Source organism: Aulonocara stuartgranti, assembly GCF_965226115.1.
Source record: "Aulonocara stuartgranti genome assembly, chromosome: 13".
NCBI classification, from domain to species: domain Eukaryota; kingdom Metazoa; phylum Chordata; class Actinopteri; order Cichliformes; family Cichlidae; genus Aulonocara; species Aulonocara stuartgranti.
The window spans coordinates 18,033,115-18,057,311 of NC_138949.1; the positions used below are offsets into that span (position 1 = coordinate 18,033,115).

The 24,197-nt window shown below is 39.1% G+C and overlaps 1 protein-coding gene and 1 long non-coding RNA gene across 5 annotated transcripts; one reads left to right on the plus strand and one right to left on the minus strand.

Annotated features, from left to right (window-relative positions):
* On the minus strand, positions 1 to 23,120 carry golga7bb (golgin A7 family, member Bb). The gene is made up of 5 exons (XM_082557319.1): positions 23,026 to 23,120; positions 12,218 to 12,343; positions 11,256 to 11,408; positions 7,386 to 7,487; positions 1 to 5,369 (listed from the first exon to the last, which is right to left on the minus strand). The coding sequence occupies exons 1-5, from the start codon at positions 23,035 to 23,037 to the stop codon at positions 5,286 to 5,288; spliced, it is 477 nt and encodes a 158-aa protein (XP_082413445.1). The 5' UTR covers positions 23,038 to 23,120; the 3' UTR covers positions 1 to 5,285.
* On the plus strand, positions 13,831 to 17,686 carry LOC309719895. Of its 4 annotated transcripts, XR_014280349.1 has the most exons (6): positions 13,831 to 13,870; positions 13,992 to 14,124; positions 14,539 to 14,602; positions 14,979 to 15,126; positions 15,488 to 15,575; positions 16,157 to 17,686. It is a non-coding gene; the product is annotated as an uncharacterized lncRNA (long non-coding RNA). The 4 variants fall into 4 exon arrangements; XR_014280350.1 differs by having other exon boundaries at positions 13,837 to 14,124; positions 14,567 to 14,602; XR_014280351.1 differs by having other exon boundaries at positions 13,837 to 14,124; positions 16,157 to 17,685.
* Positions 23,121 to 24,197: the final 1,077 nt, after the last annotated feature.

A 24,197-nucleotide genomic window follows, 5' to 3' on the forward strand; every position in this document is an offset into this window, starting at 1 on the left:
CAGATATTTTATTCATCTCTTGGAGACAGTTAAAACTTCACTCAGCAGGCTTTGAATAATAATCAGCTTTGGAAAAAAAATATACATGTAAAAAGTACATAAATCTATTTTAATTAGTATGTAAATAAGCTAATGTAAACACACAATTAGCATCAAGATAAGATATAAATTCCTCTTTCGCAGCAGCACCGCTGGAGACTTTGTGGATCAGGGACTTCACTTCTTGTCGTCTCGCTTTGTTTACACACACATCATGCAGTATTAAACATCAATGCGGTTTTATTCGCCCTGAAGCAAAACAACTCAACTCAAAGCAAGTCAAAGATGCTGGTGCCAGACTCTACACATCATTATTGTCTTTTATATTTTTAGGAAGACATCATATTGCACTATTGAGTAATCTCTCACTTGTAACAGCATAATACACATATGTTACTTCTTGCCGATGAGCCCGTGTATCTAAATGAACTAGCTGCAGTCCCACATACAGTACAAGATAAATACATATCATGGTAGAATTTACATACTGAAATGAACTGTACATCATTAGATGGCTGTTTTTCTGAGGTTATCTTGATAAGTAGCTTGACTGAGGCTCAAGTATCCAAAGTGAAGGCTACTCTCGCCTGTGATCATTTATTTGTATCTCAATGGACATCTTTTTACAATAATATATTTAATGCTTTATCATAATCTTTACTCCCCTGCCAGTCTTCATGAATCAGTCATTCCTGAAAGGACAAGCTACATTAAGTATAAAATAGCACACAGTGCTTCTTCTTGAAAATAAATGCAATACTTTTGATCAGTCTACACCAACACACATACCCACATGCTGACACACTTAAAACAAAACCAAAAGCCTACATCCATGCTAGCTGCTTTGTGGGGCTGTGCTTAGCAGCACTTAATTGGTTAAACTAATTGTTAGCATGGTAACATTCCCACAATGGCAGCGCTTAATTTTTAGTAGGTAAAATTCTTACCATAGTAACATCTAGTAATTTACACTAATCTCAAAGAAGAGATGATGTTGATGGGATTTCTGTTAGTGTTTTCTCATGAACAAATTGAAACCCGATGATGGTGCTAAATAAAAAGTTCATTTATCACAAAGTTATTATTATTCATCTTGCGGGGAACATGTTACTTGATGGAAATCTGACATTTCTTGAAGCTGTTCATTCAAAGTCATATTGTGACAGTGGACCAACTGCTGGAGGATCAGTAAAGCTATAAACCAGCATCTCCAAGCTATTTGTGCTGATTCCTATGTTTTACATATTATGATAAAATTAAAAAAAAAACATCTGTTCCTTACCAGGTTTTAAAATGATATAAATACAACCTCACAACAACACATGACATATTACACTGTGACTTTTTTTTATTTAAACACATTGCTTTCACATTGCTTCATTTGACTGAGATGAGCTCTCTTAATAATGTCAATTGGGTTAAAGTCTAGACTTGGACTGAATCATTGCAACACCTGCATTCTTTTCTTTTTCAGCCATTCTGTTGCAACGAGCTGTAGTGGGAATCAGATTTGAACAAGCTTTAGATGTCCACCAGACAGCCTGTCCAACATTTGAATCTAAAATATTTTTGATATACAGAAGAGTTCATTGTCAAGCTCATGCAAGGAGCTACAAGCTCCTCCACTGTATTAGCATGAAGTGTTCCTCTTTGGTGTCATGTATCCAAAGGACATTGTTCCGGAAGTCTTTGTTCAGATCCAGCTTTGCAAGCCTAAGCCATGCAAATTAATTTTAGAGAGAAGAGTGTTTCTCCTGGAAACCTTTCTAAATAAGTCATATTTGTTCAGCCTTTGTCTAATTTTGCTCTCCTGAACTTTAACATATAACCTGCTAACTGATGGCTGTAGTGTCCACGGTGTAACTCTTTGGTTTTCTGTAGTTTCTCTGAGTTTGGAGTAGATTTGCTGGGATCTCCAATCCTGAAAAGACTGGACGCAGTCTTTAATGCTTTCTGCTTGTGAAAAATCTAGTAGTGTGGTGGACTTGAAATAGTTTGATAATGGCCTTATAATGCTTTCTACATTGATTGGCAGCAGCAATTACTTCTTTAAGATCATTGCTGATGTCTTTCCTTCTTGGCATTGCATTAACACATACCTGAATGCTTCAGACCATCAAACTACCAAAGCATCTGCTGCTCACACTCACTGATGATCCATTAATCATGTACATTTGATTAGCAGCGCCTGGATCTGAATTCTCTAAATTCTATGCAAGCAGTGTGTTTTTTACACAGTCTGCATTAAGGATTCGTTTCTGTTAATAAACGATAACACTGCAAAGTATCTCATGTATTTCTGTTGATCTGAGGTTGTATTTTGTTTATTTTAAGACCTGCTAAAGATAAAACTTTCCATTATATCCTGACATGTGAAAGAGTGTGTACTTTCTTTTTCACATGAATGCACTGCCAAAGACTAAATGAGAGCATATGGCACTGAAGTTCTACTGGGAGTTGAGAAACAGCAAACAGAATGACAGAACTGGGAATCAGAGGGTGAATGGACACTTTGTCAGGCTACCTTTCTGTGAACTGACAAATTGTATTCCCCTAAAAAAGAGTCATTACGCCCATCACTAGTCTGTAATCCCACACATCAACAATATTTCTCCAAGAACCTTAGCCTATGTATTTTGCACATTTCCCCTGAGGATCTTTAACACCACCCTTTTCTATACCTCCTACACAAAGTGACAATATTGTTATAATTACCAACAATATCATAAGCTACATTGTTAAGACTTGTTACATATGATACTATACAGCAGCTCATGCTGTACAGACAATATGATCGTCCACTTCATACCCAGATGTAGACAGATTGTGAAAACATGTATTGATACTGGACATCAGTGATTTTGGGGGGGAAGAAAACGGCTTCATGGCAATCCCCATCCACTTGTTTGTGTGGGTAAACATTGACAAGCATGTACACTACAATTCATCTCCTGTACAGTTCATTTACACTCTGTTGCACGCTCTTTTTTTTCTTTATACATTGTCTAATGAGCTCCTTTATCTGCTTATTGGCAGTGCTGAGTCATTTTAAAGTCGGTCAGTCCATCAGCCCCAGGCTGGATATCCATTCCACCGGGATGAAACATGAAGGCATCAAAAAGCACAGGAGGCTTAACACAAGCACAACTGAACTCAACTGCTGTGGTAAAAATCTCAATCAACTAGTTAATAAAATGTTATGTTGAAATTAAACTACTTACTGGAATGAAGCCAACATGTAATCGTTTCTGCAATGACTGTCCAGTGAGTAGTTTAACTCGACATGGCTCTGGTAAAAGTGCACAAGGCTATTTTCATGCAAGGGCTCTCTGCAGAGCAGTTTGCTTCTAGCCCACTGTGTTAAAGAATAATCAAAACCTACACTCTCATGGTTTATTAAGAGACATGTATGTGTTTATAAAGAAAAAGACTGAAGACGGTAAAAGATGAAGACCAACACTATGGTAACAAGAAATAAAAAATGAAAATGAACCATGGTCAAGACAAACTTTTCTGAAAGGCCTTGTCTTTTGTTGGAAGATGTGTGGGCATTGTTGCTGTCTGTTGGTAATCAGCACGCTCGCTGCATCATATAATCTTAACAGCCTCCACATATACACACACATACATATTAGTCATACAGTGTTTCATTTCCCAAAGGAGAAATAGTTTTTATGTACTGTATTGTATTGTACTGTAGTGTGATATTGTGAATAAGTAGTTAGATATATGTGATAGATGATAGATGGATATTTTGTGATCAAACATAATGTTTTTTTTTTCATCTAAAAGGATCTACAACTTATTCTTTATCTTACAAAATGAAAGATTCTTTATTCTGCATCAACATATTGCGGTATATATCAGTTAAAGTCAATAGACAGTTCTTTAAATCCTTGCTTTTGTGTGGGTTTAGGTATTGAACTTTGTGTGGCTGGCCCTCTTGCACACATCTATACTCACATATAAATATGCATTTGCCAATAACATCCACGCTGTTTCATGCGTGGAATAGGTGTAGAGATAAAAGACTGATGTCTTTCGATTTCTTCTTCTTCTGAACCAAACATGTCAGACTGACTCTGTGGCTTCTTGAAGGTACTGCTCCTTGATGTTTGATATTTTCTTAATGATCTCTGCTAAGCTGGAATAGATGGCACAGCCTTCAAGGGCCTGAGGTTTGCTTGTTTTCTAAATGAGCTGAGGCGTAGGTCGACTCCAACTCCAAGTCTACCAGAATCTGCTTGCATGCAGGGATGCCTGGCCACAATCTACAGGTGTGTATTTGTGTATATGCACGTGTGCACTCCCCCTCGCTGATATGTGTTTTTTCGAGTGCAGTAAATGACATGGCTGTGTGCATTTCTATGTGCAAGTATGTGAATATGCAGGAAGCGAGAGAAAGAAAGTGAGAAACAGAGTGTGTTTGAGCGTGACCTACAGCTGTGATGTGGATCACTTGTATCCACTGTCGTGAATGAGAAGAATAAATAATTTAAGGTGCTCTCTGTTAGCCTTTTGATATTGAAGACAAGTGTATGTGAACGGAGCAGAGAACCAAGCAGTCCCACAGCTGGCCTAATTTGCCAGGATTCAAAGCAGCTTGACCTAAACCACCTGAGATGAATGCAGTCATTTAGCAAGAACAGACAGCTACGAGTCTCCCAGTAAGGTGGCCGTTTCCTTCCTTTCAGATTTCAGAGATGTTGCATAAAACCTAAGATTGCAATGTCAGTGCGTAAACAGACAGGCAAAGTGACCTCTCCTTGAAAAAGTCCCGCACTGAAATTTAGTCTAAGGAAGTGAAAGTCTGGAGAATCAGCTACAATGCAGAGATGGTGTGACTCATAGTAGCAGATGTGATGGAATGAGAGAAAATGTGAATGGAAAAAAATTAGAGCAAAAACAATCAATGAGTATTTTAGTTTGATAGCTCTTGGAGAGTGTAGGATATTTCTTCACAGAAACACTGGTTGCTGTGTCTAACGATTAGAGTATGTGTGGGTTCTGTTGCACTTGTGTTTATTCTGTTTTGTATCCAGGGTGTGTTTTTAAGCCAGCTCTTCTTCTGGAGGTGATACATTGTCGGCCCCAGCAGACAGAGCATGAATGTTGTGAATCACCTCCTCGCCTTTTTCTTTCCACTCGTCCTAGAACCTGGTGCTCTCATGTTTCAGCATGCGGATGTTGGTAAGTGTGCCGCTGCCCCTGTGGTGGTATCCGTAAGCCTGGTGCTGCCCCTCCAGTCACCGAGCGCTGCTGCCCGACGACATGGTGCTGCTGGGACTGGAGCCGCCCGAGCCCCGGTCTTCAAACACGCTGATCTCAAGCTGAAAATTTGATGAATGTCAAGGATCACTGTGCGTTGTCGACAAATTCCATGAGAATTTAAAGCAATACAGTTTTAGAAACCTCAGTAAGGTATTTCAACTATTTGGGCAAGCCTAATCTGACCTTACTGTTCTTCAGTGTAACCAGTGGTTTGTTCTAAATCCTCTGTATTTCCATTCATGAAGGGTTCTCTTGTTTGCAGACTCCTCCAGGGTCTCCTTGACTTGATTATATGCAAAGAAATTGTTTTTCTTAATTGTGGAAAGAACTCTGCAATCTTATAATTTAGTAGCCTTCTGTGGCCTTCTCCTGTTACTGTGCTGGCCAGTGGATTCCTACTTTTAAAGAAGAAATTTAGCTTTCTCTCTTTTTCATCTAAATAAGAGCTTCCTTCTCTTGCATAAACTTGCAGCTCTTTGCACATCAGCGAGTTCCAGCGAATGGCTACCAAACGCAAGTTCAACACCAGATTTTTTATCTGCTTAGATTGTCATAAAATAACAAGGGAACATCTGGCTGTCGAACTGCTTGTCAGGAAATAGTGAAATTCCTTTTGAGCCACGGAGAATGGGAGACAATGTTTAAAAATTGCTTTTAATTCCTCAATGATTAAAAAATAATTTTGGATTAATGCTTTTTAGTTAAAGCAGAAACTCTGTTCCCTGATCACATCTCGTTGGTTTACTTAAAATCCACTGTGGTGGCGTAGCGACAAAAAGCGTGTCACTGTCCAGAAATGTATGAATCAAAGTTATCTGAACTCTCTGCTTACATTCATAAACCTTGGCAATGGTCTTACTGGACAGCGCTACTCTACTATCCTCATATGTTGATTTTACTGTTAATAAAATGTTCACGAGGCTAAACTTAATTACTTGTGAAGGCTTCTACTATTCTATTAAAAAGGTCTGAGAGAGTCGAGCCTATGGGCTCTGCTCTTTAACGTAGTCAGTGGATTTTAATGGTGGCCTGTCTCTGGCACATGTCTATATTATGTTTACTTGTGTTTGTAGCTACATGAAGGTGAGGAAGCTGAGCCCCCAATAGGAGGACAGCTTCTGAACCATATGAACTCACATCAGAGTCTCTTGAAAAATTCCTTCTGCATCAAGGAAACCTGAGCTTATTAAAAAAACAACATAACAATAGTCTGCCATGAATTTCTTCCTTCTGGGTTTCTCCTTCCAGAATTCCTCTTGTCTGCGTCTCCCCCTTTGTTTGTTTATGTATTACTTTCTTTGTAGGCCTCTTCTTTTTTTATTGATAATAACTTTCTCTGTATGTCTCTGGTTTCTTTGCTTCCATTGTTTTCTCTCCTTTGAGACTGTCTGCTTCATTTATTAATATCACCTTTTAATTTCAACCATTCGTTCTCTGCATAACCACTCAGTTTTTTAAGAGTTGGTAATGGGTTGACCTGCAGCCCGTTTTTTTTCTTTGGGCCAGTGTGAGCCAGGACTGTGTGATGGTCTATTGGACACATTCACTCTCTCCATGTGTCTGTGCTGGTATCAGTCCAGCTGTCAATAGGAGATATAGTGCTGTCCACTCCTGAAAATGTAGCAATTCATCTATAAAAGAACAGCCACATGAAAACTTGGAAATCATTAAAAAGGCCTTGATATAAAACCTTACTTCCGATTGACCACATTAATATTATTTATTTTTTATTTTTTGCATATTTCCATATCAAAGCACAGAACTTTCTGTTTTTTTCAGAGCTTTTTTAAGATTTACTCACGATAAAAAATAGTTGGCCAGTGAACAGCTACTCTGCAGCAGCTGGACTTTAAGTGTCTTGTTCATGGGCATCCTGATGGTAATTTATGAAGAATTTTTTTTTCATCCATTTGCTGTATCAAATCCAGATGTTTCCACCAGTTTCAATAATTCTAACCAATGTCTTTCCACGCCATCTTTAAACTGTCTTATAAATGTTGAGCTGTCCTGTCTGGGCCTTTATCCACTATCTATTTGTTGCACAGAGATTACAGTAACATATGGGAGGAGGATACAACCCTCATTCCTCTCTCTATGGGGTCTGTGAGCAGCAGACCTCGAGGAGCGTAGATCTTCTCATTCTGCTCCTGGATGAAACCTGATATCTTCCTCAGCACCTGGAATAAAACAAGGGGGGCAGAGAGGTATTAGAACAAGTACCTCTGGAGGTAATCCAGATTTGATTAGAAATGTTGGAGGTAAGATGAAAACCCAAGCAGGACAATCAGGCTCCCATAAAAAAATAATAAGAGAGAACTGAGATTCAGTACCTGCCGACTACTTTTTCAGGATGCGTTCTGTGTTACACACAGTATCTAAAAGAGGTTAAATTGGCCCAAGTTACTTTAACCTCTGGAAAATATGAAAAATGAAAGAAACTAATTTGCAGTCCTTCTGCGCATACTTAGCATGCGGCATATGATACCAGCTCTGTCAAATCATTGCCCGGCTTTATTTTTCCTGCGCATTAAAATCCAAACTTAAAGTAATTCCATTATGCTCCAAGTATAGCAGCTATTTTTTCTGCATACTTCCAAGCCACTCTTGTCAAGCAGGGCTGCATGAATTGAATTACTAAAAATGATGAGTATGAGCTTTTCTCCTTTTGAACTTTTCCATTTGGAAGCTTGAGTTCCTAATTCAAAAGATGGCTCTCTTTAAGGCTAAATGTCATGCCTTGGTTAACTGTCAAGGCTCTAAAATATGAAGTGGACAGTTTATTTAGATTGCACTGGCAGTGGACGTTTTTCTCGGTTTTGCAAGTGAGCATTGCAGCAACTGTGCGAAAACCACAGAGCAGCAGTGGAGTGAATCTGTGCGGTTCAGGCCATGCTTTGGCACACAGATTCAAACAAGCATGTCTGTATACATTCTCTCATTCATTGCAACTGCACACAAACCGTTTTATCTGGAGATTTAAATAGTGTCTACGAAACCTAAGAACTGAATGTTGTTCCAGCGATGCTGCTGATAGCAACCAAATGTCTGCAGACTGATGGCCAGTAATGCCAAACAGGCAGCTATTAGCTAAAGTGGGTTTATTAAAACGGCTTATTCAGCCTTAGCTATGCCTCCATGGGAACAAATCATGCTGATGTACCACGGCTCGCCTAAACTCTGCCAGTGTCATGTCGGCCAGCACCGTGTTCCTCTGTGCCTCATTTGCACCCACAGAGCTGCTGCCGCTACACATGTTAACCAATATGTACAACTCTATTAAAGAGAGCTTATTTAAATTCTTTATGATTTTCTAGAGATGCTGTACATTTCCTCAGGTCTGAGGAGGAGACAGGAGAAGCATTTGCTTGCTGTGACTTCTTCCAACTACTACCTGCCCTGTTTTAACAAGGGCATTGCACAGATTTTATAATATTTGGCAGGGTGCAGACTCTCTCATGTCCAGCGCCGCTGATTCATACATTTGCATTCCTAAGTACAGCTCTGCTGCGTAATGACTTCAAAGTTTCCGAGCTGCAGTAAGTGTGAAAATGGTTCTATTGAACATGACAAATTCACATCCTTTTTTGTGAGTTAGCTAAAGGTCATTGCAGCACACAGCCTAGAGTGATTAAAACAACACTAAGCAGTTCACTGAGCACTGTGCTCCTCTAGTATGTCAAAGGCCTCGTACAGCTGCAGGCCCAGCTGCTTATACAGTGACCCTTGTTAGTGGAGACTAAACAACAGAAGAAATATTTTTTGTCTCCCATTGGAAAAAGATACTTTTGCAATAAAATGTCTGGAAAACATTAGGACATTGCGTTTCTCAGTGAAAAGACATTGAACTGAAGCCATCGAAATTCAGCGGTTTTGCCCCGCTGTTCTTTAAATCAGTGAGATCCATGTGAAATAGCGCTGAGCACAAAGCAATCAATATTTGACTTATAAGATATCCACACATTTCTTAACGCAACACAAACCATTTCCTTTGCTACAAACTCCAAGAGAATCAAGCATCGCGGTAAAGTGGCAGAGAGACACACAGAGGAGCCCTGACTAATCAGTTTACTGTGGTTCAGGGAAAAGGCCAATCCTTTCACTTGCTAGCGAGCTCTCGGGGCAGCTCAATCCTCTTCGGTGTAACAGTATGACAGTCAAGTATCCAAGCTGTGCCTGTGTTGTACTGGCATGTGTGTGTGACAGCCCTTCTGGGAAAAGCTTTGTGTTTGTGACAGCATACGCACAATCCCCTGCTTATGCTACCAAATGCAATATAAAGGATTTTATGCGTGTGTACACGTGTCCTTTAGAAACCCATACTGTATGTTCAGCTACATTCTTGTCAATAATACGAGAAGAAAAGTAGAAGATGGAGGGCACAAAGTGTGCGTGAGGGAAGTCTTGTGAATGTTTTTAAGCACATGTATCTGTTCTGACATGCTGGGAGCAATCAGTGTCCTTTGATGGTGTGAGATGTAAGCATCAAGGGACTCCAGTGAATCTGCACCCTGATCTGCGAGCGCTGTGTTGTGGGACTCGGACGCACATGAACATGCAGCATCAACTTGGGTGGGTACACTTTATCATCATCAGTCATAATGTTGTTCAGCCAAGATGGCTGAGTTAAGCAAGCAAATAAACAACTCTCCTGAGAAACTGATAGAATCTCAGGATCTTAATGGGGCAGCACCCAGCTGACAGGGAGATGAAAAGAGCCTCAGACTAGGCAATTTCTGCATGGCTTCAACTCAGCAATAAGTCCTTTTGTACTTCTTGGTCAAGCTCCTAGTACCTCTGTAGTCCTTTGATGAAGAAATGTTTACAAAATGCAACAAGACAAGGGAGATGACAGAGATCAGAACAGAGAGGAATGCTGAAAACTTCATGCAGCTCCAGTTCTATCTAAAACGGCGGCAGGTACACACAAAATCACAAGAGGATTAATCACGCTCGCTGTGTCTGCCTATGCGATTGTGTTATGTGTGCGTGTGTTCCTGTTCCATTTCAGTGACTAACAAGCAGCTACACAGCCATGCGGAGCTTTAACCACCTGCCCTTTGTCAAGATGGGCATCTTGGTTGCACTTTAGGTAAGCGTCAGCTGGCGTGCCATGCCTTATCCAGCGGCACACTTGTGTGGCCTTTAGAGTGAGTTTTAAACTCTGGTGGACAGACAGAGAGAGAGATTGCATCTCCTAGAACTGTGTGTTCTCTTCTTAAAGAGCCGGATGAGGCTTAATGTTTTTTTGAGTGGGAAAGAGTTGAATTCAATAGAAAATAACACTTCTGTAAGTGGAGTTCATCACTGCGCATTAAAAGGTTCACCTTCATCTCACATTCTGAGATTCTGGGCTCTGTCCACTGAGGCATTTGTGTGCATCTTTTGCTGTTTTTTTTTCCAGGTTCCTCAGTCTCCTACCAAGGCATGTGGGATACGTGCAGCATGAATAATGTGCTATCACTTGTGAACTGTGTTTGGGTTTGCATGGCGTTTTCGCTATGCCTGTGCAATACCCAGAGAAGAGAGTGCAATACAGGTTGTCTTGTGCTGCAATTTAAAGACACATTCTAGTTCAAGATGTGGTTTCAGGTTTGAAAAGGGAGACAGTATAGAAGATGCTCACTGAACTCCATACAAAACATAAAAAAAGCTCATAAAGTGAGCCTGAGGAATAGATGGTGGCTGAATCGAAGTGTGCAGTAAACTGAAAGAATAGTTGTATTTACAGCAAAAGTCTGTTGTTTTACCTACAGCAGATCTTAAAGACGGTTAATGGAATAATAATTGTATTTTTATATTTAAAAGGCTAATTTTAACTCATTTTAAAGCTACAACCTCTATAAAAAGCAGCAAACTGAAACAAAAACATGACAAGTTAAAAAAAAGTTGTAATTATACAGTATTTCCACCCAAAATGTAATATTTTGTGTACACAGACTTCTTACCTTTTCATATCGCGTTTCCATGCAGAGGAAGATGATATAAGCTGTTGCACAAGCCAGACATCCTTCCAGGTACGACTGACCTCCAATTTTTTCAGCCTCAGCATAATAAGAGTTAAGGGTCTTCACTGTCTCCTCAAGTAAAGTTCGTTCAATCTACTTATAAACAAAAACAAACAAGACCAACAGCGGTTGTAAGAATGGCACAAGTGAAATATGTTCTGTTAGCCTGCCAAATATGCTGCCTGTATTCTACTCAACCCAAAATACAATTTTTTCAAGGAATTAAAACAACAACAACTTTGATTACAGAATATGGAAAACCTGATGAACAATTACTTACAACTACGACAGCAATCTATTTTTTCCATCTGACAGAGAACATTTGCAGTAAATCGATGACAACTGATGTTTTCTTGCTCTGCTCTTTGTGTGGATTGTCTGCTTCATATGCAAATTGCTAGACAAATATGCAATAATACTCCTACATAACACCATTCACTAATTAAAGCAAGGTAAAGAAAGTAAAATTGCTCTTTAAATAAATAGCACATTCTCTCACACAGTCTTTAACTAAAGGCATCTACTTTTGCTTTAACTGTTCACACATGCATACATTCAGGAGATGTTAGATGGGGAGAAACATATATATTACTTATACAACAGACATTTGCATCCATTTGTGGATGATGCCCTTGTAATTATTATGCATAATGTGTGCATTTCAAATATTAGCTTTTTGCTTTTGAGGACCAGCATTACAGGAATTAGACGTTTCCTGGTTTAAGAAGCATCCCATATGCACAAGTGTTGTTTTAAGTGTATCTGCATCTATCTGTGAGTTTAGCTTAATAGACAAGTCTACAGTACGGGCCATCAATCTTTCTGTATCAGTCAAATTAGAGTTATATGAAGTGGGGGGTTATATTGCCTTTGTCTAGGTATTTGAGTTTGTTTGGACTCACCCTGTTGTCAAGCTCTGAGGGAAACTTGGCCTGGAATCGGCACACAGTTCCTTCACTGTAGTCTCTCTGTATAAACACCTTGGTGACCAGCGCTGGACTGTGCCGGAGCTCCTGAAGGTTGTGGAACTAAGAAGATACAAAACAGAAGAAAAAAACAGAAAAATTAATTTTGTGGTCAAGAATACATTTCAATTCATGCAGCACTCCATGGCTATAATGATATATATATATATATATATATATATATATATATATATATATATATATATATAGAGAGAGAGAGAGAGAGAGAGAGAGAGAAGAGAGAGAGAGAGCTATAACCCAGACTGGTTTGTTTGGAAAGGTTGCCAAGAAGAGGACTCATCCCTCTAAAACGAACATGGCTGTGCAGCTTAGGTTTGCCAAATTGCATCTGAACGAACCACAAGACATCTGGAACAATGTCCTTTGGAGGTTAGATGACAGCAAAAGCACAAACAGCGTATCTGCACAAACATCTCATACCAACTGTAAAGCACGGTGGTGTAGGGTTGATGATTTGAGCTTGATTTGTAGCAACAGGATCTCCTCCTCTGTCCTCTGATCTCCTTGTTTACCAAAGCATTAGTTAAATGTGAGGCCATCTGTCTGATAGCTAAAGCTTGGCCCAAATTGGGTCGTGCAACAGAAAAGTAATCCCAAGCACAGCAGCAATGGCTGAAACAGAAACGAATCAAGATGTTGCAATGGTCCAGATGAAATCCAGACCACAATCTGAATTAAATGCTGTAGTGGGACCTTATGAGAGCTGTGTATAAGTGAATACATGCAAACCTCAGTGAAATGAAGCAACACTGTGAGCCAGAATGCCTCTCCTATGATGTGAGAAACTGATAAAGTCACACAAAAGAAAAAGACAAAATACTTCAAGTTCTTGCTGCTAAAGGTGGCGTTACAAGCTGTTGAATCATGGAATGTTCTTAGTTTTTCACAGGACTGCAGAAATGAAAGTGTAAAAAGGCTTTTGCTGCACAATAAAATTTAAGTTTAAGTTTGAAACTCAAGAACTGATGCGATGTTAATGCACCAACATCTTTGACTTAAAGTAGCTGGCACTCTCATTGCTGTCTTCCAACATCAAAATTGATGTTGGAACATTAAAAGACTGGTCTTTACAGCACTTTGTTGGTGAACAGTGTGTTTTACACCCAGTCATTTACATTAAAAGCATACAGCAACAAGCAAGTGGGGCACTGTAAACTTATCCCCTGCTGATCTAAATTACTGTCCTCAAGAGGACGGTAATAAGGGATACGGTAAAAGTATGCAGGAAGAGGAGAAGGCAGGGAGAAGGAGAGAAAATAAGGTGGGAAATATGAGGTTGTGTTCACTTCAGACAGAACCTGAAATCATTTTATAAAAACACTATGGTTCACATGATAAGCTAAACATTTGTGCAGCTGTTAAGTTTTTTCTTTTTTTAAAGGCTTGGCCAGTTACAGCAGGGTCACTGTGACCTATATATTATCCAAGTACATGCTTGTACATGCAAGAGGCAGAGAAAGACTTTCCAAAAATTTGGGATACAGAATTCAATTTGCAGATCATTTCAACCTTGCAGTTATTTGTAAATAGTACACTGAAAAAAAGGGACTGGCCATCTCTTGGATTTATGTAAGCATCTTGCATGTATTTAACACAATTGCCTCATGTTTTAAAGATAAATGTAACTATATAGTGTAAAAACTACATGATATGCAGAAAGGGTGTATTAAATTGTTTATATCATGTTCAGGTGAAGTAAGTCAATAAGATAGCAACGTTAAATCTCGTGAAACCACGCGTGATTTCATCTCGCGGGCTTTGGATCGTGGTTTAAAAAATGCATCCATCTCAGTCAAGTCGAGCAGCCAACTCTACGTTTTTTGGTATGTCTTGATTTTTTGAATTAATATTTACCATATTTCAGCCAACTGTAGTTAAACGTCTAAAGTGCCGCCATGTAACATGCTAAAAAAGAGCCGTTAGCTTATTTGCTGTTTTATCTGTTATCAAAGAATTGGCGCTTTTTCATTTGAATTTGTCTTTGGCACAAGAGCCGTAATATCACATTAAACCTAATTACGAGGCACTCATAACATAATTTGGTTTTCTGTGTGAATAGATTTGTCAACTGACTCTTCAGTTACATTGTGTATTTACTGCACCGTGGTGTTAGTGAGATTTTGGACATTGAACAGCTTTAGCTAATATCATCAGCGGTATTATGCTAGCTTACATCCCTACCCCTCCTGCCCTCACCTGCTGTCCTTTTGTTTTTGTTTTTGTTGATGCACATTGAGAGACCACATCTATTCTGCATTTCACCAGGAGTCAGCTGATGGATTGTGGGTTCAAGGTGTTATGGTAAGAAAGTATATTCTATTTTCGCTTAAGGTTTCTGTAACTTAATTATAATAGGTTTTTTATAATTATTAGGTGCATGCATACTCAAATAGACCACCCTATTAATACAACTGAGAAATCCAAAATCTGCCATAGGTTTGACTTATACCTGTATGTATTGTCAGAAAGGTGATTACTGGACTCACATTAATGCACACTTGAACTAAAATGAGGTTGTAACTTGTGGGTTCTTGGGTTGCAAATCAGAAATAAACATCTTTGGATTTTTTTAATCCCATAAGATCTGGAAACACAGTTTTTATTCAACAAAACATTACTGATTATTAACCAAGCACAGTGCCTGCTGTTATTTCAAAATAATTTTATGTCATTTCAGATGAAATGCAGCATTCCAGTGCATCCCAACCATGCCTTTACAGGTTTCTGACGGAGCTGAGTTTCTCTCTGACAGTCTGCTGAAAGTGTTTGCAAAGTGATCGGGGGAACAGGGCACAAAGCTAAAGGATGTAGCTGCCATGATGACAGTAAGAACTTTAAAATTCTTTAACTACAAAGTGTATATGTATTGCATTAGGTCAGTAAAAGATTTTTATGCTGCATCCATTGAAACAGTCAACTATTACCTGTGAGTACTGATTCCACCGAAAGGATGCCATAATTTCCGTCATGCATTTACTGGCCCACTGAGAAAAATTGATCTTTTTAAAAAAATAAATGTTCTGGAAACTATATATCCATAAAGTTGATGTCAAACAGGAACTTTTGATATTGCTTTGTAGATGCTGGTGTTGCATGTTGACTGGTTTAAGTTTTGGTCTGGGATCATTTTCTTCTGTGCTACTGAAAAGTTCACAAATCTCTGTTTTCTTTGTTATAATACTTTAGGATGACATTAATGCTCAAAGGGAGTCTCATCAAAGTGCTCCGCATCTGTGTGAAAGACAATTGCAACATCTTGGTGCAGGAGTTCATGGTGAGTGTTTTATGAGTAGATTGTGGCTTTGCAACATTTTAAAATGCATTTAGTTATCCACTTGATCCTCATTGGACCAGTTAGGACCAGTAGTCCTCTTTAATAATTTGAAGTTCACATGAGGCCTGGTAGTGAACTCAGCCGCCGGCCCTTGAGGCCCCACCCCTGTATTAGGGGTCACATCAGTGTGAAAAAACTTTAAATTTGTCATTCTAGTGAACAAAGGAAAATCCCACCAATATTTACATTAGCTTTTGTTTGAAAAAAAAAAAGACCAACAGCTAACCAAATTGTGGGGCTGAAAGTCTAAATTCTAACATCTTCTGAGTGACAAAACCTGGATTTCTGATGGGCCGGTGTCTTTCTAAGAAAAACTAATGTAAAGCATTTGAAATTATGTTTTTCACCCTCTCTTAGAAACTCTGTTAGACCATGAATGGCAGCATGGCAGGCCACTCTTTGGCTATAGCTATTTACTATGTTGCTTGCATTGGTTTAAATTACTCTAACATTAGAACTGGTAGATTCAAAAGAGATGAGTTTAAAAAGGAATCTTAAAGAAATGTTTTGTGTTTAACCAGGACTTGACTGAGGCCACTGCACAGATTGAGAAAACCACAATGAACATCTGTCTCCAGAGGATGCACCAGGCAATGACTTTTCTGACGTTGGCATCATCATCGAGGGTATAGTAGTTCTTCAAGATCTGGATAACGTGACCTTTGCAGTAGCCATGCTGTTTGGACCTTTTTTTATTCCTTCAATATGAGTTACCCATCACAACTCTGCTACACTTTTGAGGTGATTCAAAGGGTGGTAATGGAGTTGGAAGCAACTCAGCTCTCAAGAAAAGCTCACAACTAAGACAAAACTGCTCCTGCAACGAAGCTCACTGTTATGCATGTGAGGTGACCAGCTCTAGGTGAGAAGACATTTAAATCTCACACTTGTTCTGCTGCATTTTTGAAGCTCAATTCCAGGAACAGATCGCAGGGTTCATTTTTATATACACTGCAACTGCCATGAGGACGAGCCGTTTTTTTGTTGTTGTTGTTGTTTGTTTTTCCTTTTGCTCTGTACAAGTTCTCTGTCTGTTTGGCAGCATTTTTAAATTTCTCTTTGTATTTTTTCTTTCTTTTACTAGTGAAGAGATGTAGCATGAACAGTTATGCAGTCTAAATATCCCATATGGGCCGTGTGAAATGGTATTTTCAGTTTCATTCAGTTGAAGTAAGGAATGTTGAATATTTCTAAGCTTGCTGTTTTGAACCAAGATGTCACAGTATGATCAGTGCCGTAATTTTTGACAGTCACTCACCGTATCAATGTTATTTTTGCATCTCTTGAATAAAGGTTTTGACCTGCAAGTGCTAATTTCTTTAGTTATTGGGGTAAAATGGGTAATGTTAATAGGAAGGTGTTTGCCAATTCAGTAACCTAATTTAATGTTAATGGAAACTAACATTACCTCAAATTGTTTAGTTATAATTGTTGTTTAACTGAATCTTGACGTCAGAGGCCTTAAATAGAATGTTTTGTATTGTTCTTTCCCAACATTTTTCAAAAGAAAGAGTCTAATTTCTTTGCTGTGATTGATTCCAGAGAACACGGAAGAACTGACATTATTTAACTGTTGGTTTATATAGATTCAGTAGTGGAGTAATGTCAGTTTAATTCTTTACCTACTGTCAATGCAGTGAAATTAGACATTTTGTTTTGAAAGGTTACTGGTGGATGCCAGCAACCATCTTGGAAGAGAACAATATAATCTGTTATAAGGCCTCCATTTGAAAATTGTGTATTTGATACTAGAATATAATAGCAAAATGTAATTTGAAGATAACATGTAGTATTTAAGTGACCAAGTAGTATTGGGTAAAAGTTATTGAATGGTGTTGGGATAAAGTGAGAAAATTGTGAAGGATTAAAATATTTCAAGAGCTCAAATTACTTCATCAAAACATGTTTAAGTCACATTTTATCAACACAAATTGCACAGGTTTATTGAACATGAATAAATTGTGTTAATTTAACTCAATTGTTTAAGTTGCTGCCAAAGCAAAACATCTGTGTGCAACAAATGTCCACCATTGAATTAAGTAAATCCAACAACATATTTTTTTCAGTGTAGAAAGAGAACATATTTAATGAAACAGGGTTTTAAAAAGTCTAAAAAATTAACAAAAGTTTAAATGGAGGCCACAAAAGACTGAAAAGATATGTCATGCTAAAAATCTTTGCCAGAAATGAAAGGCAGCAGATGGAAATAGTTAGATTAGTTACAATTTAACAATAGCACTTTTTAGCATGAAACTGCAAGAAAGAATTCATGGATTTCATTATCTGTGGTCAGTAATGTGGTGAATTATAAATCAAGCAAAATGTCACAGACAATACTGAGTAGCTGGAACTACACCTAATTAAAACAGTCATTTTTAATTACATGCTGGTGTTGTAATTACGTGGCTCATGAACACGTCTTAGAACCATGTCAGTGCATCCACAAAGTCAAGTAAAAACACATGTAACCAAGAACAGGAAATATATGAACAATATCCAGGAAACACTACTGTCTTGCCTAAGCCTCTGATAATTTAAAATAAATGAAGGTGAATCCTCAGAGTTAAGAAGGAAAGGGCCCTCCAGCCTGTTATCAGTGCAGACTTCAAAAAGCCTCCCTTAATGATGGCATAGTGCATTAGTTCACATGGCCAGGATAACTTGCACATCTGTACACACTATGAATGCTAAATAATATATTGAGATTTTGGAGCAACAGATGCTGCCTTGTGGACATGTTCAGTCAGCAGGGAAAAAGCACATTCTACTGATATTATATCAGGATGTTTCCACATCTGCAGTTTGGATCATTGGATCATAAAAAAATGACGAAGACAAACTGTTGAGGAGCTGAAATACATCAAGCAAGAGAGCTTATCTTATAGACCTTAGTATTTAAGTATAGTATTTACTGATAAATAATCAAGTTTAAATTACTTTAAAAACACTGCATCTTTTTGGCAGTAGCCAGACTTAGTACAGTGCCAGCCTTTCATCTCTATATATGGTGTATCACTCACGAGCAGGAATAGCATCCAAGCTGCTATTTTTGTCTGCTAACAGCCACAGTCATCCATCTCACAGCCAGAGCTTTTAATACACCCCCCTCCCCAAAACACACACACAGTTTTGGGGGTTTTTTTTGCTTTCCCTGTCTCTCGCCACCACGGAGCCCTCACTCTTTCTAGTGTTATCTTCAGGCTATCATGATGAACAACAAGTCCTTCTATTAATAGAAGCAATTTACAGTTTCAGCACAGAGCTGAGCATCATTTATCCAAGTCAGAATCAGCTGGCCACAAGAGAGACTCATTAACATCACGCAGGTCCGTCTTTTATGAACGTGTGCATGTGAATGTGATGCTATACATACATGCACTGCATGCATGTACATACGTTAGATGTCTTTTTAGAATTGAGGACAGTTGGCCCCATCCTGACCAACAGACCTCTGCCTTACATGTCTGTACTACACATAACTTACACTAAAAGAAGAAAGGCGGGTGTCTCCCTCCCTGTGATTTGCCTAAACACGAGGCTTCACAGTATCCCAATCTTGCACTCCATGCAACTAAAGCCAATGAGATTAAAGCTGGAGAAACACTCTCAAATTCAGTCTCATAAGAGGCTACATATTTAACCTTTTAACCTGTCTTCTTGCCAAAGCTCCTTTAGACTGAGTGACATCAATAATCATAATTATGCCATCAAACTGGGAAATCAGACTAATAAAACATTTTTGTCAAACTCATTGCCATATTTCATGATATTTCATGACCTGCATTTACTAGACCAAGTCTGCTGGTGGAGATGAGTATCAGGGGTGATTTTTAATAAAAGGACAGAAGGGAGAGTGAGAGGGGAAATTTAAAAGATGGTAGTGAGATCTGCTTTTATGAATGGTTTCAATTGAGTATCAGTAACGAAATAACAAGAGGCAAAGCTGGAGGTGTCAGAGTTGAAAATGCTAAGATTTTCAGGGTGACCGTTAAGACACCACCAGTAGGCAACGGGTGAAGTGTCTTGCCCAAGGACACAACGACCGAGACTGTCCAAGCCGGGGCTCGAACCGGCAATCTTCCGATTACAAGGCGAACTCCCAACTCTTGAGCCACGATCGCCCACAAAAAAAAAAAATATATATATATACAGAGGAAAGACCACAGAGAAGATTCATGGATGCAGGGAAGGAGGGTTAGTGTGACAGAAGAGGATGCTAGGGGTAGGGTGAGATGAGGGCTGATGACTTACTCACATAAGTTACTGTGTTGACCCCTAAAGACAGCAGCCAAAAAAAAGTAAGAGTACCTGGACCAGTAGGACCCGGGTGGATGGGTCTGACTCGTTATCTATGACAGTTTTATACTCACTCGAGAGTTACTTCCAGTTGATGAAACAGCTATTTTTCATTTATGCTATCGAACACAAAAAAACTTTCTTAGTCTTCTGGTGGTGATATGAAATGCTGAAGTATCTCTGTATATTTATACCTTGAAGACAAACAGGTTTATCTTGGTAGACTGCTTGTGTTTCCTCTATGGGAGCCAAGGGTTCAAATCTGGTCTATTCCTGCATTTAAATATAGTGCAGAAGCAGACACCAATGTTAAAGTGTGATACTGATCACACAGGCCTCTGTTAAGAAGTTCTGCATGGTGCTACGCTGTCTGACTTCTAGTTCCACCCACCCATCTTTAACGTTATGTTTAATATTTTTTTGCCTGCACACTGATTAGATTTCAGAAAAACGTGCCTCACCAGGTAACAAGCGCATAGAAAGGTACTGCATCAAGTAAACAAGGATGAATAAAAACCACATAGATAATCTTTACTGCATGGCAATGACAGACATATCCTAAATTACTAAATAATAAACTGCTGTCCCCATTACAATTTTATTGTGAATAATTTTCTTGAAGGACTTTCATACGATGAACAAAAAAAGAGCATTTTCATACCCTATGAGCATACTCTGCCAATTTGAGTAGACAAAAAAAATGTAATCAAACGCAAAATGCATCAGTGAAATCTGTTGACTGAGAAAAATATAATTTTTTCTCTGTCATATTCTTTCAGTCCTACATGCTGAATCAAACCCACACTTTAATTCCTGCAGTTTGCATCTGTAGATCTGTGAGCCTCATTGCTCTGACGTGTTTCCTAGTTAAGTCACTCCGACTCAGGGAGCACATACAGACGGCACGGGTGAGTGCTGCCAGTGGGCAGGCATTGCAAACGGTACACAGACGATTACAGCACAGTAAATGCACCCAGATTTAGAAACTTCATTCTTGTTTTCTGCAGCCTTTCAGCATGTTTTGTTACACTCAGCTCCCTTTTGAGCCCTTCATAATATAAGTGATTCTCTGCCATTGAGAGCAGAGTTTTTAATGCTTGCTGCCAAGCTGGGTTATCCAGAGGTCTATAAATCAATAATGTTTTGACAGTGTTGACAAAACTGTGAGATTGTCATGACATCTAGGTCGAAGAACAGTAACTGTTGGACCAAAGCTTATAGAAGAAATTATTTTCATGAAAAAGGACGACTTTTTTCTTTTCCTTTTCTCAGTGGGGAGCTAAGTCTGTGCAGGTCTCTGTGGGGATTTCAGTGCTTTTGCACATTATTTCTTAACAGTGTCATACTCAAGCTGGAGCAAACCTACAGTCTGCGAGGAAACTCTGGCAGTAGTGGACTTAATGGATCCAGAGAGTGTCCATCCATGCAGCATAAACAGTCTGCAGAATGAGCTGAGTGTTACTCAACACTTAATGCAGTCGTTTGCTGACTTGGCAAACAATAAATGTCATAGAATGAGTTCTAATATAATATGTGACAGGGAAGTAGAGACAGGCTGAGAGGCAGATGGATAGGAAGCAAACTGTGGTGCTCATCTCAGACTCAAATCACCGATGGTTACAAACTGCAGCAGCCTGTTCGCATTAAATATGGCATGGATAATTGATGGGCTTTGGACATTAAATCTGTCCTAGGTGCATACACTGCATGTGTTTGGGTGCGTGTGCATGTTGTGTTCCTGTGTAGGCATGTGTGTGCCTGTGTGTGTCTGTGTGTAATTGATGGGGCTTGGACAGGGATACTGGCAGACCACCAAAGGAAGTCAGGGACACTCTGCCAGGGTCTTGCAGGCTCCGAAAAAAATATATGCATCGATCTTGCCAAGCTTCTTATCCCCTGCACCTTTACCTGCAGAATCACTATTTAAGAATTATACCTTCACTCAGAAATAAGTTAGATGGTCATGTATGTACAGCCACACGCATGCAAACACACTGTTGTATGAATATAACCAAATGTGCTGTCTCCTGAGATCATGATTATGATAATGTCTTCACCAATATGGTGATGCAAACTGACGGAGAGGAAGACGTGCTGCTCAGCCTGATGGCTTTTAGGGTATTTTGGCAGGTACCTCTGTGACTGATTTTCTGAGTGTTATAGCATCACAACTGTGCTACATATAGTCACAAAACTGCAAGTATGTAGTTGGGTTGTGGATATGTTTAGTCTGATCCATGAGTACTGAGAAAATGACACTTTAATTTGTCCCACAGCACAGTGTGTCTGTTTAATGTATTTTTGACTTCCATGTATCTTTACATGATGTACAAACATATAATCATTGACACACAAGGCTGGGGTTTGATAATTCATCGCAGCTGGCTGGTTATCCAGCAGTTGTGCTCTGTGATACTAACCAATAACACTAACAGTTATGGGATCTCTGCATTTTCTTGAATAAATAATTTCCATGTTTTTTTGTGGGCGTGAAGGAAATCGGACAGTGGAGAGTTAAGTGTGTGGCAGGGATAAAGATTTATCGAGCTGATTTAAAAGTATGACCAAGGCAAAGACATGGTTAGGCTGTCCCTGTCCATGGTGCTGACTGCTCCATCATCATTACCACTGTCATCAGCCTCCTCCGCTTTGAGCCTACTGGAGCTGTCTGAGTGATACTGGTTTCTGTTTTTTATCAGGCAATGCCTGAGAAAGCAGTATCTGTGTTGGAAGGGGAAAGGAAAACAAACACTTGTTTATCAGACGATATTAGTCACAGCTTCTAAACACTGATTAAAGTAGAAGAAATTGAAGCCGGGGAAGGAAAAAAAATGTCCTGACGTAAGGATACTGTTACACGACTTCAAATTCACACAGCTCTCAAGATCCAGTCGGCTGATTTGATTGAAATAAAACAGCGTTCACCCGAACCACGATAAGACACAGAAATCGGAGGCACAATAGGTAAGACATTCAGTTACAAGACGGCAATTCTCAAGCTGGATTTCTTAGAAAAACAGCAAAGGGAGGTGCACAATACATCTTGGAGCTTTTTTCATAAAGCACTCACAGAAAATGTAAAGAATTTCCTTACCTCTGTCGCCATATTGCAGTGAGTGGGTTGCGGGATCTGTCCCGTGCTGAAAACGGCAACCGTTTGCGCGTGCTGTTTGGGACAACGCAACTACAGCCCGCCGGTAAGCGGTCGCCCGTGTGCACGTGTGTGTGCGTGACTGCGCGCGCTCCTGCTGGAGACTCCTGCGGGATGCGGTCACTGGTGGTTATGCTAATCTGAATTTCTGTTTATCCAGAATAATCTGCTTTCAGATTCAGTCACAGTTCAGAAAGCAAACGGAGGTTACTTTGAAGCATCAGCAGTTTATTTGGGTTAGTTTTTCCTTTTTTGCCCCCCTTTTATTTTAGGGCTATATTAATAATTACATTGGTTATCAATAATTCAAACAAAGTGCCCTGGCTGCTGCTTCTGTTTGTGACCAGTCAGGATGCCCAACAATCGCTTTATCTTAGTCCTGTTTCTACAGCGTGGAGTATTAATAATAATGATGATAAAAATGGTCATTGGGTATTAGATCATCACATTGAATGATAAAGTGATTCCACTGGGAATATTACAGGAAAGTTTGTTTTTTTTAAACAGATGACTCACTCTTAACTGCTAGCATGCAGAAATACTTCTGTTCAGTCATACTGTACCCTGTTTTCATATCTAGGCACTTGCTGCATTTTTCCCTTCAAGAAACAGAAAATTCTTCCACGTCATGGACACACCAAGGTCTTACCTGAGGTGAATTATTTAGAAGGTTGGCTTAAAATTCAAAAACGCGACTAAAATGTGGTAGCATGATAAAGACTTATATGTTTGTGCTACTGAAAATGTTTTTCTTTAGATAAAAATGAGAGAATGAAGAACTACAGGGAGTAAAAAGACTTTGTTTGACACCATGAATGCAGTGTGCTGAAATGAACGACTTCCCTGGCAAACTCCCTCAAATCAAACACAGGCAATGCAAACACACATTATATTTAGAAAGACACAACAGCAAGCAACTCTTGTGAATGGAAACAGAATCCAAAAATAAGACAGGAGTGCTCTAGCAAAAAGAAAATTATGCAAAACTAATATTATCTGCCAAGATCACTGCTTGCTCCAGATTGCTTGAAAAGATGTGTATCTAATCACACACTGGCACAGATTCCTTTGGGCTGTGTTTATTTATATCCACATTCACATGTTTTGTTTGCATG